Source organism: Papio anubis, chromosome 17 (genome assembly GCF_008728515.1).
Source record: "Papio anubis isolate 15944 chromosome 17, Panubis1.0, whole genome shotgun sequence".
NCBI classification, from domain to species: Eukaryota; Metazoa; Chordata; class Mammalia; order Primates; family Cercopithecidae; genus Papio; species Papio anubis.
In genome coordinates this window covers 73,285,058-73,302,049 of record NC_044992.1, presented here as the reverse complement: position 1 = coordinate 73,302,049, position 16,992 = coordinate 73,285,058, and the positions used below count along the sequence as shown (strand labels likewise).

The following is a 16,992-nucleotide window of genomic DNA, read 5'->3' as shown; positions in this document are numbered from 1 at the left end:
CTTGTGGTGGTGTCCTGATTACTGGGCTCCCGCCGCTGCCGGTGGCCAGCAGCGCTCACGGTCCAGGCCGGGCCGGCCCAGAGCTGCCGCCACGAGCCCCGACCCCGCCCGGGAATCCCGGCCGCCCCCGCCCTCCGCGTGCCGGGCGGTCACGTGGGAGCGCGCTGCGTCTGCGCCTGCGCAGCCGGCGGTGGCGTCACTTCCGGCGGGGCCTCCCAGCTGGAAGAGGCGGTGGCGGCGGGTCGGGGTGAGGTGAGGCGGGTGCGGCGCCGGGCGGCGGGGACGGGGCGGGGCGGGCGCGGCTGGGCCCCGCCCTGGTGTCGCCGGGCTGCCGCGGGTGCCCTGCAGGGCCGGGCGGGGCCGGGCGCGGGGGAGTGGCCGAGCGGCCGGGGTCCGAGGGAGGGGCCCGCGTTCCTTGCCCGGCACCTGCAGGAGGGCGCGGCCCGCGGGGCACTTGGGAGCGCGCGTGGGGAGGGCGCGACTCGGACTGAGCGCCTTTCCCGCCCAGGCCGGGGCAGGGGCCGGGGACCCAGCGCGGCCGCACGCTCGCGGAGGGCCCGCCTTCTGCCACCGTCGGGGCTCTGGGGCTGACAGAGCCCCGCTTTCTCCCGGCGGGACCGTGCCTGAGGATGCCTCCGACTCTCGGAGCCCCGCGGGCCGGGCCGTCCGCATTCTTCTGTCCATTTTCCGGCCTTGCCCGCTTTCCCGTTTACCCAGGCAGTGGTGCTGGGCCTAACGGGGAGAACGGGGCCTCCGCCTGCCTTCGAGGCACTCACTGGGCGGTGGTTGTGACCGCGGGGGCGGCAGCCACACGGGGCACGGGCTGTCCTTCTCTCCGTCCTGCCCCAGGGTAGCCGTCGCAGAAAGGTGGTCTTTGAGCTGGGACCCCCAAGGATGAGTAGGAAAGTTATGGGCAGAGAACACTGCTTGACCAAAGGCCTTGAGGTGTAAACGGGGACCAGTGAGTGGACTTTGGGTGGGATGTGGCGAGAAGATGTAGAGAGGGTGGGAGGTGGGACGTGAAGAAGAGCCAACTCTTCCTGAAAGATGGGGCTGGATCTGGGGCGAGTCAGGGGAGGTTGTGGTTTGAGTGAGATCAGGATGGGGAGGAGGGCGCACATGCTTAGTCTGTTGCTGCCACCACCCAGGGGAGAGGGTGAGGAGGTGGGGCAACACTTAGAGGCTTTCTCCGGGGGTCTTCAAGGAACCACGAGATGCCAGTGTATCAGCTGTGACAGCGGTATCCTTGTGCGCCTGCTTGGGTAGTAGATCATATTCCAGCCTGATTGGCTGAAAAAGACACAGAACACGAAGAGAAAGTGGAGTCTTAGAAACTTTGAATCTCAGAAACTCCAGAGGAGCACAGAATAGCGATGGCGTCACTGATTCTAACTCTGCAACCTCACAATATTGTCACGTTGCTGGAGTGTTACCTCATGTCCTGTTCTTAGGCATGTGGCTGTGTGGGGGAAAGAATTTGAGACTGGGAGGCCAGAGACTGGGGTTCTGTCCCCTCTCCACCAGGAAGTCTCTGAAGCCCTTGGGTCCCCTGGAGGAGGAAGGTTCTATATAGTTCTACCCAATAAGACTCCCCTCCCTATCTGGAGGGAGGGCCAGTCTCTGAGCAAAGCCACACGGGTATCAGTGGGGAATGGGGCTTTCAGGGAGTCAGAAATCTGCTGTGAGGTGCAGGCAGAGTAGAGGCAGGCTTTGGGGAGGCTGAGGCCAGCTGCAGCATTCGGGCCGAGCCCCAACTGCTGTAGCCCTGGAGGCCCTGGCAGGGGCGCCGCTGCTTGGTGGCAGGCTCCTTCAGCGCCAAACTGGGAGTTCTCAGGGTGTCTTTCTGGCCCAGCTGTGGGGACGTGGGCAGTGCGTGTAAGGAGGACCCAGTGTGGTGGCTGCCCTGCCCTTAGTCCCTGACAAGTGTTTGCGTGGCTGGTGGCAGTCTCTTCTTTCTGTCCCCAGTGCTTTTCTGTGCCTCCACCTCCCTAGGAGTGGGCTGATTCTACTTTCCAGTTTTCCCAGAAGAGTTGTTTCATGCTTAATAATCAACAGCATCCCTTTCATTCTTTTTTTTTTTTGAGATGGAGTCTTGCTCTGTCTCTGTCTTCCAAACTGGAGTGCAGTGGCATGATCTCCCCTCACTGCAACCTCTGCCTCCCGGGTTTAAAGTGATTCACCTGCCTCAGACTCCTTAGAAGCTGGGATTACAGGTGCATACCACCATGCCTGGCTAACTTTTTTTTTTTTTTTCTGAGATACAGTCTCGCTCTGTTGCCCAGACTGGAGTGCAGTGGCGTGATCTCGGCTCACTCTAACCTCCGCTTCCTGGGTTCAAGTGATTCTCCTGCCTCAGCTTCCCAAATAGCTGGGACTACAGGCATGTGCTACCACGCCCAGCTAATTTTTGTATTATTTAGTAGAGATGGGGTTTCGCTGTATGTTGGCCAGGCTGGTCTCGAACTCCTGACCTCAGGTGATCCGCCCACCTCAGCCCCCCAAAGTGCTGGAATTACAAGCTGAGCCACTGCACCCTGCCTAATTTTTTTTTTTTTTTTTTAGTATGATGGGGTTTCACCCATGTTGGCCAGGCTGGTCTCAAAACGCCTAACCCTCTGGTAATCTGCCCACCTCAGCCTCCCCCAGAGTGCTGGGATTGCATGGAGTCACCACCTGGTAGAGATGGGCTCTTCCCAGGCCGGTCTTCGTGAACTCCTGGTTCTCCCAAAGTGCTAGGGATTTCACCACCACACCTGGCCCCTTTCTTTTCTTTTTCTTTTTCTTTTTTTGAGACAGAGTCTCGCTCTGTCGCCTGGCTGGAGGTGGCTGTGATCTCAGCTCACTGCAAGCTCGGCTCCGGTTTATGCCATTCTGCCTCAGCTCCCGAAAGGCTGGGACTACAGGCTCAGCCACCTCGGCCTGCTAAGTTTTTGTATTTTTTAGTAGAGACGGGTTTCACCTGTGTTATCCTGTGGGAGCTGTCTCTCGACCTCCTGACCCTGATCCCACCCTGCCTCGGCCTCCCAAAGTGCTGGGATTACAGGCTTGAGCCACCACTCGCCCTTTTTTGAGACTTAAGTCTCACTCTTTTAATTCCCCAGGCTGGAGTGCAATGGCCGGGATCTCGCTCACTGCAACCTCTGCCTCCAGAGAGTTCAAGCCATTCTCCTGCCTCAGCCTCCCGGTAGGGTGGGATTACAGGCTTCGCCACACGCCTGGCTAATTTTTGTATTTTAGTTGACATGGGTTTCTCCATGTTGGCCAGGCTGGTCTCAACTCCTTATCCTGTGGATCCTCACTCAAGCCCAGCCTCCCAAAGTGCCGGGATTACAGGTGAGCCACCTGAGTCTGTCTCTCCCAGGCTGGAGTGCAGGCACGATTCTGCTCACTGCAGCTCCACCTTCTGGGCTCACGCCATTCTCCTGCCTCAGCCTCCCCGAGTAGTTGGGACTACAGGCGCCCACCACCACGCCTGGCTAATTTTTTTTATTTTTAGTTGACATGGCTTTCTCCATGTTGGCCAGGCTGGTCTCAACTCCTGACCTCAGGTGATCCGCCTCGCTTCAGCCTCCCCCAGTGCCGGGATTACAGGTGTGAGCCACCGGTTCGTTCTCCCAGGCTGAGTGCAGTGGCACGACCGGCTCACTGCAAGCTCCACCTTCTGGCTCCACGCCATTCTCCTGCCTCACTCTCCTGAGTAGTTGGGACCAGGCGCCCACCACCACCCTGGCTACTTTTTGTATTTTTATTGACATGGGGTTTTCTCCATGTTGGCCAGGCTGGTCTCAACTCCTGGACCTTAGGGTGATCCGGCCCACCAGCCTCCCAGTGCCGGGATTACAGGTGTGAGCCACCGGAGTCTGTCTCCCAGGCTGGAGTGCAGTGGCACGACCTCACCACTGCAAGCTCCACCTTCTGGGTTCACGCCATTCTCTTGCCTCAGCCTCCTGAGTAGTTGGGACTACAGGCGCCCACCACCACGCCTGGCTAATTTTTTGTATTTTAGTAGAGACGGGTTTCACGTTAGCCAGATGGTCTCCGGTCTCCCTGACATCGCGGATCTGCCTGCCCGGGCTTCCCAAAGTGCTGGGATTACAGGCATGAGCCACGCGCCTGGCCCTCGCCTAACAACATCCAGTTGGAACGATGTGGCACATGCTTGTCCTGTCCATCAGGCTGATAAGGAGCCACAGAGACCTCACTGAGCTGCTCGCCCCATGGCTGTGCTTCTGTCCCTGTTGAGGCAGAGGCGAGCATCCCTGTGGGCTGCATCACTTTGAATGAGGATGCCGAGGCTCAGAGGAGCTTTCCTGGGGCCCCAGAGGGTAATACCTGCAGCCCAGTAGGCCAGGCCCTGTAGGCTGGACAGCCACAGAAGTAGGCGGTCAGGGCCCTGCAGAATGCATAGACCTGCAGGTCGCCTGCACTCTGGGTGGCTGGTGGCAGGTGGTCCTGTGGCAAAGGCCGTTGGGGCAGGAGTGAGCAGCAGGTGACACCCAATGAAACAAGTTGGGGCTGGACAGCGGCTTGATGGCAGCAGAGGGCCTGGGTGACACCCAGTGGTAAGTGACTGGGGAAAGGGTGTCAGGAAGACTGGGCGTAGACATCAGTGTCTACCCGCCGGGACACTGGGGTCTGGAACCGAGGTTATTCTAGCCCCACCGGGTGGGTGGAGGGCATGGGATGTGGAAGACTTTGAGGGGAAGGGAAAGTACCCCAAATACCGTGTAATTGAGGGGCTCTGGAAGGGTGGTCCTGGGCCAGGAGAGTGTCATCATGGGTCCTCCCATCGGAGACCCCAGCCGCGCTATATTTCATGCGCGCTATATTATGAAGGCGCTTATACCAGTACACTGGAGAAAAGAAAAACCACCACTGGTTAAACTCAGACGCAGCTAGCAATCTATCGTGGCAATAAACCCACCAAAGATAATAAAATATGAAAACTAAGGGAAGGAAAACTCTCAGAGGCAGTGGGCGCAGGTAGCAATCCGAGGAGTACAGGGCTGTGGCCGGGACATGGCACGCCGGTCTTCATTCTGACTGAAAGAGGGAAGGAGAACAGACTGAGGCATTGCTCTCGACTCTCCTCGCTGCTCTCACCCTGGTGGTGGCCCAGGTGGGATGAAGGCTGAGCTGGCTAGGGTCTCAAAAGACCCTGAAGTGGGCTGTCTCTCTGGGCCAGTCGGAGCCCCCTTCCTCCCACCCTTCACCTATGGTCAGCCTCGGTCAGGCCACCACTCCCCTTACTTTGGGCAGCTGAGCAACAGGTCATGTCCTGTTGGCTCAGGGGCCGCCACCTCAGGTGGCCATCTGCCGGTGCTAAGTCTTTTCAGGCTGTCCCCGGCGCTCTCTTGGCCTGTACCATTGTCCCCTGCTCACTCTCACCCACTGTGGTCCTGGGTCCTCCACATCCACCATCTCAGGGATGCATGCATGTTGTGCCTCAGGGTTCCCCATGCTTAGCCAGAGACCAGCCTCGCCCACTGGGCCTAAGCTAGGCTGCCTACCAGCCACATCTCCTGCTCCCTCCCCTCAGCTGTGCCCCCACTGTGCTTGGGTCGCCTGGGCTTATGTTGAGCCTCTCATTGTATGGCTCCATGGTGACCTCTTCGGTCAGGAGTCATGACCTCGAAATGCCTCCTCGCGTGGGCTCCTTCCTGCCCTCACAGACAACTGCCCTGGCGCTGGTCTTCGTCTCTGTCTGTGCCTCTGTCTGCAGGAAGCCTCCTCCCAGGTTGTGTCCTTTCAGGGGCTCAGTTCAGGGTCCCTCAGGTCCTGCCCCTTGTGGCTGGTGTCCGTCTGTTGCAGGCTGGTGCTCCTCCGATGCTGATTCCCTTATGGGAATAGGCTGTGGTGTGTGCACTGATACCCTTCTCAAGCGGTGGCTCTTCCCTTTGTAATTACAGTGAGATTCTCCAGCTGTCTTTTGTGTGCGCCTTGGCTGTGTGTGTACTCTAGGAGCAGAATGGTTGGCTCATAGAGTGTGCACAGATACTGATTTTTTTTGAGACGGAGTCTCAGCTTCTGTCGCTTCAGGCTGGAGTGTAGTGGCGGGATCTCAGCTCACTGCAAGCCTCGGGCCTCCGGGTTCACGCCATTCTCCGCCTCAGCCTCCCCAGTAGCTGGACTACAGGCTCGGGCCACCTCACTCGCTAGTTTTTGTATTTAATAGAGACGTAGTTTCACCGTATAGCCAGGATGGTCTTGATCTCCTGACCTGATCCCGCCTGCCTCGCCTCCCAAAGTGCTGGGATTACAGGCTTGAGCCACCGCTACCGGGCCGATACTTTGATTTTTAATGGATGGTCAGAATTGGGCAATTCTGGAATCCACAAACATCCTGCCAACCGCACCTGCCGATGAACCTGTCCTGCCCGGTTCCTGCCCCAAACCGCTGGCACATCCAGCAAAGCCTGGGGGCTATGTGTGCAGGAATGGAGCCAGCATGAGGCCTGGGGTAGTCAAGAGCTGGAAAGCCTGGGCTATGTGTGCAAGGGTGGGGCCAGCATGAGGTCTGGGGGTCACCGAGCTGGAAAGCCTGGCACATATGTGCAGGGCTGAGGGGAAGGGGGGCAGCGGCAGGCCCTGGGGGATCACGGGAGCTGGAGGAAGTAGGAAGAAGTAGGAAGAGTGTGGAAGTGGGGCCTTGTGTTTGGGAAGACTTAGAGGACACAGCCTGTGGTGTTGAGGGTGTGGGTAAATTTCTTCTACTAACAAGAGGGGGCAAGGGGGACCTCTATTGACTTAAAAATGTATGGTGCGGCCGGAGCGTGGCTCAAGCCTGTAACTGGAAGCACTTTTGGGAGGCCAAGGCATGGATTAACAGGTCAGAAGATCGAGACCATGCATAACACGGTGAAACCCCATCTCTACTAAAATACAAAAATTGGCCGGGCTGGTGGCTCAAGCCTGTAATCCCAGCACTTTGGGAGGCCGGTGACGCATGGATCACGGTGGTCAGGAGATCGACCATCCTGGCTAATATGAAACCCCCGTCTCTACTAAAAATACAAAACTAGCCGGGCTTAGGTGGCTGGCTTCGTGGTCCCAGCTACCGGGAGGCTGAGGCAGGAGAATGGCGTAAGCCCGGGAGGCGGAGCTTGCAGTGAGCCGAGATCAGCCACTGCACTCCAGCCTGGCGACAGAGCGGTGACTCGCCTCAAAAAAAAAAAAAAAAAAAAAAAAAAAAAATAAAAAAATTAGCCAGGCTGTGGCGCCTGTAGTCCCAGCCACTCGGGAGGCTGAGTCAGAGAATACGGAACCCGGGAGGTGGGAGCTTGCAGGAACAGATCTCACCACTGCACTCCAGCCTGGCACAGAGCCAGACCCGCCCCCAAAAAAAAAAAAAAAAAAAAAAAGGTATGGTGCACAATAGGTGTATATGTTTATAGTTTTAAATTTGTTTATTTAGAGACAGAGTCTCGTTCTGTCACCCAGGCTGGAGTCCAGTGGCATGATCATGGCTCACCACAGCCTCCACTTCGCAGTCTCAGGCAATCCTACCACCTCACAGCCATCACCCCATGCTTTTATGTTTTGTAGAAATGGGATTTTAAGGCCGGGCACGTGGCTCAAGCCTGTATCCAGCACTTTGGGAGGCCAAGACGGGCGGATCACACGAGGTCGTGAGATCGAGACCATCCTGGCTAACACGGTGAAACCCTGTCTCTACTAAAAAATACAAAAAACTAGTCACAGGTGGCGGTGCCTGTAGTCCCAGCTACTCGGGAGGGGCTGAGGCAGGAGAATGGCATAAACCCGAGACGGAGCTTGCAGTGAGCTGGTGATCCTGCCACTGCACCCAGCCTGGGCGGCAGAGCCGGTGACTCCGCCTCAAAAAAAAAAAAAGGTCGGGCGCTGGTGGCTCACGCCTGTAATCCCAGCACTTTGGGAGGCCGAAAGCTGAGGCAGGAGAATGATGGAATCTGGAGCAGGAGCGAGATTCACTGACCTCCAGCCTGGGCGACAGAGCCGCAGACCTCGGCCTCAAAAAAAAAAAAAAAAAAAAAAAAAAAAAAAAAAAGAAATGGGATTTTGCCATGTTGCCCAGGCTGGTCTTGAACTCTTGGGCTCAAGTGATCTGCCCTCTTCAGCCTCCCAAAGTGTTGGGATTACAGGCCGATTTTAATAGGCCAACAACTGTGCCTGGCCTTTTTTGTTTTTTGTTGTTTGAGATGGACTTTTACCCTGTCACCTAAGCTGGAGTGCAGTGGTGTGATCTCGGCTCACTGCAACCTCCACATCCCAGGTTCGAGTACTTCTCCTGCCTCAGCCTCCTGAGTAGCTGGGACCCCAGGCACCCACCACCATGTCTGGCTAATTTTTGTATTTTTAGTAGAGACAGGGTTTCACCATGTTGGCCAGGCTGGTCTTGAATTCCTGACGTTGTGATCCACCCGCCTCAGCCTTCCAAAGTGCTGGAATTACAGGTGTGAGCCACCAGGCCCGGCCTTTTTTTTTTTTTTTTTTTTTTTTCCGAGTCGGAGTCTTGCTCTGTCACCCAGGCTGGAGTGCATTGGCGCGATCTCAGCTCACTGCAACCTCCATTTCCCGGGTTCAAGCAATTCTCCTGTCTCAGCCTCCCGAGTAGTGGTGCCTGCCACAGCCAGCTAATTTTTGTATTTTTAGTAGAGATAGGATTTCACCATGTTCACCAGGCTGCTCTCAAACTCCTGACCTCAGGTGATCCACCTGCCTCAACCTCCCAAAGTGTTGCAATTACAAGCGTGAGCCACCATGCCTGGGCTTTTTTTTTTTTTTTGACACAGGGTCTTGCTCTGTTGCCTGGACTGGAGTGCAGTGCCACGATCTTGGCTCACTGCAGCCTTGACCTCCTGGGCTCAAGCAGTCCTCCCACCCCAGCCTCTGAGTCGCTGGGACTACAAGTGCATGCTGCCACACCAGGTGTGTTCAGATGGGTGTGTGCAGCATGTGTGTGGGCAGATATGTACAGACAGGTGTGTGCAGGCACAGACGGTTGTGTGTAGGCATGTGTGTGTGGCAGGTGTATTCAGCTAAGGTGTGTGGGGGCAGGTATGTGTGTGTGTGCGCCTGCCTGCATGCACGCAGCAAGGCAAATGAAGCCCTGGAAGGGTAGTTGCTTGGGAGGATGTGGGGCCATCAGTGGGATCTGAGGCAGGAGTGACAACCGAGCTCAGCAGGGGACCCCAGGCCAAAGGTGTGGCTGCATAAAAGCCAAGTCACCACTGGAGGCAGAGGATGCATGGGGAGAAGAGCCACTGGGGAGGGCAGGCTGGGAGGCAGGTACCCCTGAAGCAGCAGTCGGTCAGTGGTGAGAGCCAGCAGGGGGCGAGGCAGGGGACTGGCCAGTCCACCTGTTAACCTGAGCTCTGCCATTCTCTGTAACGGGAGCTTCCCAGGAGGTAGCGTGTCCCTGTGGACCCTCAACCCAAACAGGCCTTTCCCTGCATTCTCTGGTGTTCGTGGGCTGGAGTCCCTGGCAGGAGGACTGGGCAGAGAGATCTCAGAGTCCAAGAAAGGAGAGGTGACTTTGTGAGCAAATGGGTGCTGCCATGGGTGGGGAGCCCCTGGCCCTATTTGGACCCCACTCCTGGCCTGGGATGGGGCACAGAGTTCCAGAGCTGGGAGCTGGTTTTCTGCTCTTTGCTGGTTTTGCCCTTGAGCTGTGGGCTTCTGATCGCATGTGGTGTTTGAGGGCTGGACCACTGACATGAGGTGGAACGGGCCAGAGAGGACTCGAAGCTTCAGTGCTCCTGGCGCTCTGTGAGTGCAGCAGCCATGTGCCCTGGAGTATCTGCAGCCTTGGTCCCTGGGGTGGGCAGGGGAGTCGCTTGTGCTAAAAGCCCCCTCCTGGGAATCCTGGGACTCCCTTCCCCGAGAACCTGGATTTGCCCCCTCTGGAACAGGGCAGGCTGGAGACCAGCCGTTTTGGCTTCCCCACCTTGGGGTTGTGTGTCCTCAGCTGGAGTGGGGACACTGTCCAGCCTGCCAGTGTGGGCGTCTGAGCCTCAAAATAGACTCCCTTTCTCCAGAGCTGTGGATTCCCCTGGGCTGAGAGGATGTAAACGGGCAGCAGCCCAGGGTCCTGGTCACAGGTCAGGCCCGGCAGCTTCCTCCAGGGTCACCCCCTCTGCCCACCAGCGGAGTTGGAGTTTGGTTCCATCTGCAGGGTGCTGATGTGGTTCATGCTCCAGGGAACCAGGAAGCTGAGTCTGGGTAGGTGCTGTGGAGCTGGGATCACCATTAGGAAGCTCATCCCCATTTTACGGAAAGGAAATCAAGGCTCAGCGGAAGCTATGTGCCCAGCCCTGCACCAGGGAGAGCAGGGCCGGTTTCCTCAGGTGCTACAGGCGCTCTGCTGCAGTGAGAAGCAGCCAGACATCAGAGATGCTGACGGTCCCACCAGCCCACGGCAGGAGGGGCTGTGGCCACGGTGCTCCCGGTGCTGGGGCTGAGGCCTCCACGTCTTGCAGAGCTCAGGCTGCTGAGTGGGCTTGATTGCTTCAAGTCGTGTGTGTGTCTGGCTGGCTCTGGCCAGCTCCCTGATACCTCCTGGGGTTGCCTGGAGCCCACTGGCTGCCCATGGCTGGACCCCAGCCTGTGGGGGACCCCCTGGTAGGCAGGGAGACTATGCGCTTTGTTCACATCTGAAGGGAGGAGGCAGGTGTACCCTGTGCCTCCCCCTCCTCCCATGCTGGAGAGGGTGGCCCTGCATCCCACTCCTGCGCTGGCTTCTGTTTCAGAGGCTGAGGGGATCTGGCGGTGGAGCGCTAGGATCAGACGCCCCCGCAATGACCAGGTGGGTCTCAGGCAGGTGGGGTGGTCTCCACCGGGGCGGGGGTGTGGGTTCCCACCCTGCTGCGTGCCCTGCCTCATGCGCCAGGCTCCCCCAGCTCCCCCGTCTCCAGAGTCGTGTACAACGGCAAGAGGACCAGCAGCCCCCGCTCCCCACCCAGCAGCAGCGAGATCTTCACCCCAGCCCACGAGGAGAACGTCCGCTTCATTTACGAAGGTGGGTGCGCCTGCCACACCCAGCTCCTGCCCTGTCCTTGACAGAGTCAGCTCTGCCCCCAGCCCAGGACCCAGGTTTCTGAGGAATCTCCTGCAGCCCCTGCCCCTGCTCCTCCATCACTGTGTCCACAGCCTTCAGGGCCCAGGCAGGTAGGGGTGGCCGAGGGGACCCTGTGTGGAGAGGAGACCTGCTTCTGATCATGGGGGAACCCAGGAGGAGGGGCTGGGAGTGGGCCTTGCCCCAGATACAGGCCGCGTTGGGAGCCAGTCATCCATGCTAGCAGTGCTAAAGGAGCTTGCTGGAGAAAGGGAGGGGCCTTTGAAGACAGATAGGCACGCACCCAGCCATGAATGGGTCAGGAGGTGGTTGTCTGGGATTAGGGGAGTGTGTGATGTGTTGGGGCTGGGGAGGTGCGTGGATGAGGTGGGAAAGGTAGAGGCCTAGCTGAGGAGGTTGTGCTGCCCCCGAAGTGCAGGGAAGCCTGGGGTAGGGTCATAGGGGTCCCTTCGATCACAGTCCTGGTCATCTTGTGGGGAAGGGACAGGTCTGCCGGAGGAGCAGGGATGGGGTCTACAGGTGAGTGAGGCTGGGGTGGGCAGAGGGCTGTGGGGGAGCATGGAGAACACTTCTGAGGGAGAGAAGGGTCTGGGAGGGCAGGAGCTGAGGGTAGGCACTCTCCTGATGTGGATGCCACCCCCTGGGGCAGGGGACTCTGAGCACACTGCCCTCTGCCTCTGCAGCCTGGCAGGGCGTGGAGCGAGACCTGCGAAGCCAGGTGCCGGGCGGCGAGCGGGGTCTGGTGGAGGAGTATGTGGAGAAGGTCCCTAACCCCAGCCTGAAGAGTGAGTGGGGGCTGACCTGGGGGCAGGGCTGGGCCGGCAGGCTGGGCCTCACAGGCAGGGGGGGGCCTGTGCCTACCATCTACCGCGTTGTTCCCTGGCAGCCTTCAAGCCCATCGACCTGAGTGACCTGAAGCGCCGGAGCACGCAGGATGCCAAGAAGTCCTAGAGCGCCCAGCACCCCTCCCCGGCCTCTGGAAGATCAGGGTGCGAGGTGTCGGCTCCTTCCTGTCCTATGGCCCTGCTCCTGGGATGGGGGTGTCTTGCTCCAGCGGGCTGCAGACCGCAGCACCGGTGTGACTGACGGCTGAGGCCTCCCTCTCCTTCCCAAGTCCCCTCCTTCCTCCTTGGGGGTCTCAGGCTGCCCCCATCATGGGGGTCTGGGCCCTCCCCACCCTCCTGCCTTCCCCCAGCCACCTGGCTGCGTTTTTGAAGCTACCTGGCCCCCAGGGACCCTGACCTGCCTTCTTTCCTCTCCCCTCACCCTCCTGTCCTTGGCCACTGCAGAATCAGGAGGGGAGAAGAAGGAGCCTCTGCTGCCCCCCAGGCTGCTGGGACTGGGCTGGTTTTGTCCTTGAAATGGCCAGGATACAGGACAAGGGCAGCCCCATCCCATCCAACCTGGGACCCCCCCACAGACCCTTGCTGCTCCTGTGGCCTGGACACACTGGGGAGCTTCTCACACCTGCCCCTACTGTCCAGCCTGGCCCGTTCCCTGAATCAGCTTCAAGATGGCACCAGCTCTTTGGGCCTAGGATACTGCCGGGCCCCCCAAAGGGGTCCCCAGCAGCCAGGCCTGGCCTCCTGGTATCTGTGGTCATAGTGGCCCATGGGTAGGGGCACCCAGGCTGACCCTGAGGTGCTGCTGCTGGGTCTGTCTTGGCTCTGGGGTATGCTGGGAGGGTCACCAGGTCCCTTTTTCTTCCTGTGCCCTCTGAAAGCCAAGTGTCTGTGTGGCTGTGGAGCTCCAGGGTCTGTTAATAAAGGCAGCGGCACTGGGCGTGGCCTCTTGGCGGTCTGTCAGGCCTCTGCCCCTGCAGCACGCATGCACAGCCAGCTCCTGGGCAGGGCTGGAAACCCCAGATCATGGTGAAGTTCCTCAAGCCCAGAAATTCTCAGTCTAAGGCACTGGGGGTGGTCAGGCCTCCTAGGGCAGGTGGTGGCGGGGAGGGCATTCTGGAGGGAGAGACTGGGCTGCCTGATACCCCCACCCTTGTTCTGCTACAGGGGCTCCCCAGGGGGCCCCAGAGGTAGTAGGCGCCACCCTGAACCCACCCTCTAGGGTACTGTGGGCCCTCCAGGAGCCGGCTCCTCCCCTGACCAGGTGAAGGGGGTGCCACGGCCCAGGAGAGAGCTGTGTGCACTTGACCTTCAAACCTGGAAGCCGCCCTGGCAGGCCAGACAGGGAAACTCGATTCCTGCTCCTGTTGGAAGCCAAACCAGAATTTATTCCAGGAACACCCTTTCCCAGAAGAGTGTGCAGGGCTTGAGTGGCCCCACAGGCGCCTCCTGGTGGGTGGGCTGGTGCAGGAGATGCTGGCGCAGGGCCGGCCTCCCTGGGGAGGAGGAGCTGGGAAGGGTGTTCCAGTAATAAACCAACCCAGCTTCTGCCTGGCAGCCAGTGTGCACAGCAGTACCCAGCCTCGAGCCAACTCCCTGTAAACACATGGCCTTACCTATCCCCTGTGGGCCTGTGAGTCCTCTGAGGAGCGTTTCCAGTGCCCACCAGGCTAGGGTGACCCAAGCTGCCCACTACTGTCGAGCCGATGCAGCTTGGGGGACACTACCACGGGGATGAGGGGCGGGCAGCTCACAACGGTCCTCATGCCATGTGCCCTCCACTCACTGAGCCTCCTAGGGACAAGGCCCCTCCCTGTGTGCCTTCTGTACAGTAGTAGCTGCCACGGCCAGCAGAGGTCCCGCAAAGAGGGGCCCATTCAAACATGGGATTCCTAGATTCCAGGAGGAGGAGGGGTGGTCTTGAGCCCTGGCCAGGACATTGCTACACCATGGCCATGAGCAGGTTGGAGTCTCAGCCTCGGTTTCTTCAGGTGGTGATTGACTACCTACATCCTGGGTGACCCGGTGCTCGGTGCTTCTATCCCCATGAGTCACCTTGTGGGCGCACTTGACAAGGTGCTCAGCCCCACACAGCAAGCGTGACCCTCAGCCTTCGAGTGGGGGAGCCTGGGCTCTGCAGTCCGGGGCGTGGCACGCGGCGAGCGTGCCACAGTTTACCCCTCTGGGTTTTCTGTTTTTTGATTGATTGATTGATTGATTTATTTTTTTGAGGCGGAGTTCGCTTTTCAGTCGCTTCAGGCTGGAGTGCAGTGGCCGGATTCGCTTCACCGGGTAAAGTCTTCCTGAGCGACGCTATTTTCGTTCGCCTTCCTCGGCAAGGCTGGGATTAGCTCGCCATTCTCGCCGTTGTGGCTTTTTGTAGAGACGGAAACAGAAAGTTGATCTCCTGACTCGACTGCCGCTGTTCAGTTGGACAGGCACAGCTGCCCGCCACCGCCTGATTTTTTGTTTTGTCACTAGGCTGAGTGTAACGGCGTGGATTCTTGGCTCACTGCACCTCCACCTCCCAGTGCTCACGATTCTTCCTGCATCAGCCTCCCGAGGAGGTGAGACTGCAGGTGATCGCCACCACGCCCAGCTGATTTTTTGTATTTTTGGTAGAGACGGGGTTTTGCCGTATTAGCCAGGATGGTTGCAAACTTCTGACCTCGTGATCCACCCACCTCAGCTTCCCAAAGTGCTGGGATTATAGACGTGAGCCACCGCGCCTGGCCTTTGGGTTCTTTTTCTTTTTTCTTTTTTTTTTAAAGCAAGTTTATTAAAGAAAAGGCCAGGTGCGGTGGCTAACACCTGTAATTCTAGCACTTTGGGAGGCTGTGACGAGTGGATCACAAGGTCAGGAGATTGTGACTATCCTGGCTAACAGTGAAACCCTATCTCTACTAAAAACACAAAAATTAGCCGGGTGTGGTGGTGGGCGCCTATAATCCCAGCTACTCAGGAGGCTGAGGCAGGAGAATCGCTTGAACCCGGGAGGCAGAGGTTGCAGTGAGCCAAGATTGCGCCACTGCACTCCAGCCTGGGCAACAGAGCAAGACCCTGTTCCAAAAAAAAAAAAAAAAAAGGGCCGGGTGCGGTGGCTCACGCCTGTAATCCCAGCACTTTGGGAGGCCGAGGCGGGCAGATCATGAGGTCAGGAAATCGAGACCATCCTGGCTAACATGGTGAAACCTCGTTTCTACTAAGAATACAAAAAAACTTAGCCCGGTGTGGTGGTGGGCGCCTGTAGTCTCAGCTACTCAGGAGGCTGAGGCAGGAGAATGGCGGGAACCTGGGAGGCAGAGCTTGCAGTGAGATGAGATCGCGCCACTGCACTCCAGCCTGGGCGACAGAGCGAGACTCTATCTCAAAAAAAAAAAAAAAAAAAGGCTACTCTCCAGGCAAAGCAGCAGCAGTTTATCCCTCTGTACAGAGTGTGGGCTGTGGTGATCCAAAGGCCTCTCCCCTGCACCGGTGCTGGGACCCCTGGGTAGCACACAGGAGGTGCCAAGGGAGCTGCTTGTGTTGGGATACGGACTTGATTTGGGCTCTCCTGGGTCATCTTACACTGACTGGGCTCTGGAATCCGAGCCTTCTCTACCTACAGCTAGGGGGTGGAGCTCTGCCAGGTATGGCCCCAGCACCTGGGCGTGCCACCAGGAACCTTCAATTTGGAGATCTTTCTGCCAAGAACCCTTCAGAGGAGGGGGCCGGCCTGGCCAGGCACGTGCTAGGTAGAAGGGTGGGAGCCTGTTGGGAGCACTGAGTCCACGGTGTTGCTGGAGGCCCCACCCCTGCACTCTCCAGCCTGGTGCACCCCATGGGGGATGGAGATAGGGGTGAGGAGGGGGAGGGGTGCAGGAGAGGGGGCCTAACCTACCTGAGGGCTGGGGAGGTGCACCCACCGGGACCAGAGCTCTGACCCTGAAGTGAACTTGCTCTCCCATCACCTCTTCAGTGGACCACCCAATGAGGTCAGCTGTGCAGTTCCCACACAGTGGTCTTACCCCAGCAGTTTGCCTAATGGGGTGAGAACTCAGTGTAGTCACAAAGTGGGGGTCTCTCCTTTCAGCTTCAGGAGCAGATAAAGGGCTGCTAGAGAGGGCACGTCTCCCGTGGGCTGCGGGAGCTGACCATGGGGCCCGATCCCAGAGGGTTGTGGTCCTTCCATCCCAGCCTGTCCTTCAGCCCTGCTGCAGTGGAAACTGCCTTGTCCGTGCAAAGCACTGGGGCCCTCCAACCCTCACCCGGTCCTGGAGGCTGCTGGGCTAAGCAGCTGGAGACACTCCCCTTTCTGCAGTGAGGGCGACTTGGGAAAATGAGGCAACTGCAACCACTGCGTGTTATACTGTTGGCGTGTATACACGCGTCACAATCTGCTGTGTACCATTGGCATGCACACAGCACTATATCACTGCTGTGTCCTGTTGGCATGCACATGCACATGTCACAATCTGCTGTGTATCACTGGCGTGCACGCACATATCACTATCTGCTGTGTACTGTTGGCGTGCACGCGCACATGTCACTATCTGCTGGGTAGTGTTGGTGTGCACGCACACAGTCACTACTGTGTACCATTGGCGTACACACAGGTCGCTATCTGCAGTGTACTGTTGGCATGCAGGCGCACACACAAGTCACTATTTGCTGTGTAGTTGCGTGCATGCACACGTCACTATCTGCTGGGTGGTGTTGGCATGAACACACGCACGTCACTATCTGCTGTGTACCATTGGTGTACATGCACACACAAAGTCACTATCTGCTGTGTACTCTTGGCGTGCACACACGTCACTGTCTGCTGGGTAGTGTTGGTGTGCATGCGCACATATCACTATTTGCTGTGTACTGTTGGCGTGCACACACCCACATCACCATCTGCTGTGTAGTGTTGGCGTGCATGCACACACATCACTATTTGCTATGTACTGTTGGCGTGCATGCACACATTTCACTATCTGCTGGGTAGTGTTGGCATGCACACACAAGTCACTATCTGCTGTGTACTGTTAGCATGCACGCACACACGTCACTATCTACTGTGTAGTGGCGTGTACGCACACGTCACTATCTGCTGTGTACCGTTGGTGTGCA

General features: G+C 58.2%; 1 protein-coding gene across 5 annotated transcripts; it reads left to right on the top strand.

Annotated features, from left to right (window-relative positions):
- The first annotated feature begins 197 nt into the window (after nucleotides 1-197).
- On the top strand, nucleotides 198-12,835 carry MCRIP1 (MAPK regulated corepressor interacting protein 1). Of its 5 annotated transcripts, none has more exons than XM_009191479.3 (6): nucleotides 198-252; nucleotides 10,728-10,783; nucleotides 10,878-10,996; nucleotides 11,737-11,838; nucleotides 11,940-12,042; nucleotides 12,343-12,835. In XM_009191479.3, the coding sequence occupies exons 2-5, from the start codon at nucleotides 10,776-10,778 to the stop codon at nucleotides 12,002-12,004; spliced, it is 294 nt and encodes a 97-aa protein (XP_009189743.1). In that variant the 5' UTR covers nucleotides 198-252; nucleotides 10,728-10,775; the 3' UTR covers nucleotides 12,005-12,042; nucleotides 12,343-12,835. The 5 variants fall into 5 exon arrangements, with proteins under 5 accessions (XP_009189743.1, XP_003913619.1, XP_009189741.1 ...); XM_009191477.3 differs by lacking the exon at nucleotides 198-252 and adding an exon at nucleotides 8,778-8,907; XM_031657872.1 differs by lacking the exon at nucleotides 198-252 and adding an exon at nucleotides 8,862-8,907 and having other exon boundaries at nucleotides 11,940-12,049.
- The last annotated feature ends 4,157 nt before the right edge of the window (nucleotides 12,836-16,992 follow it).

Bases quoted from the DNA above. Each gene is read 5' to 3' on its own strand.
- MCRIP1 (XM_009191477.3), top strand. The intron at 10,784-10,877 runs GTGGGTCTCAGG...AGGCTCCCCCAG, and splicing joins GACGCCCCCGCAATGACCAG to CTCCCCCGTCTCCAGAGTCG. The intron at 11,839-11,939 runs GTGAGTGGGGGC...GTTCCCTGGCAG, and splicing joins CCCTAACCCCAGCCTGAAGA to CCTTCAAGCCCATCGACCTG.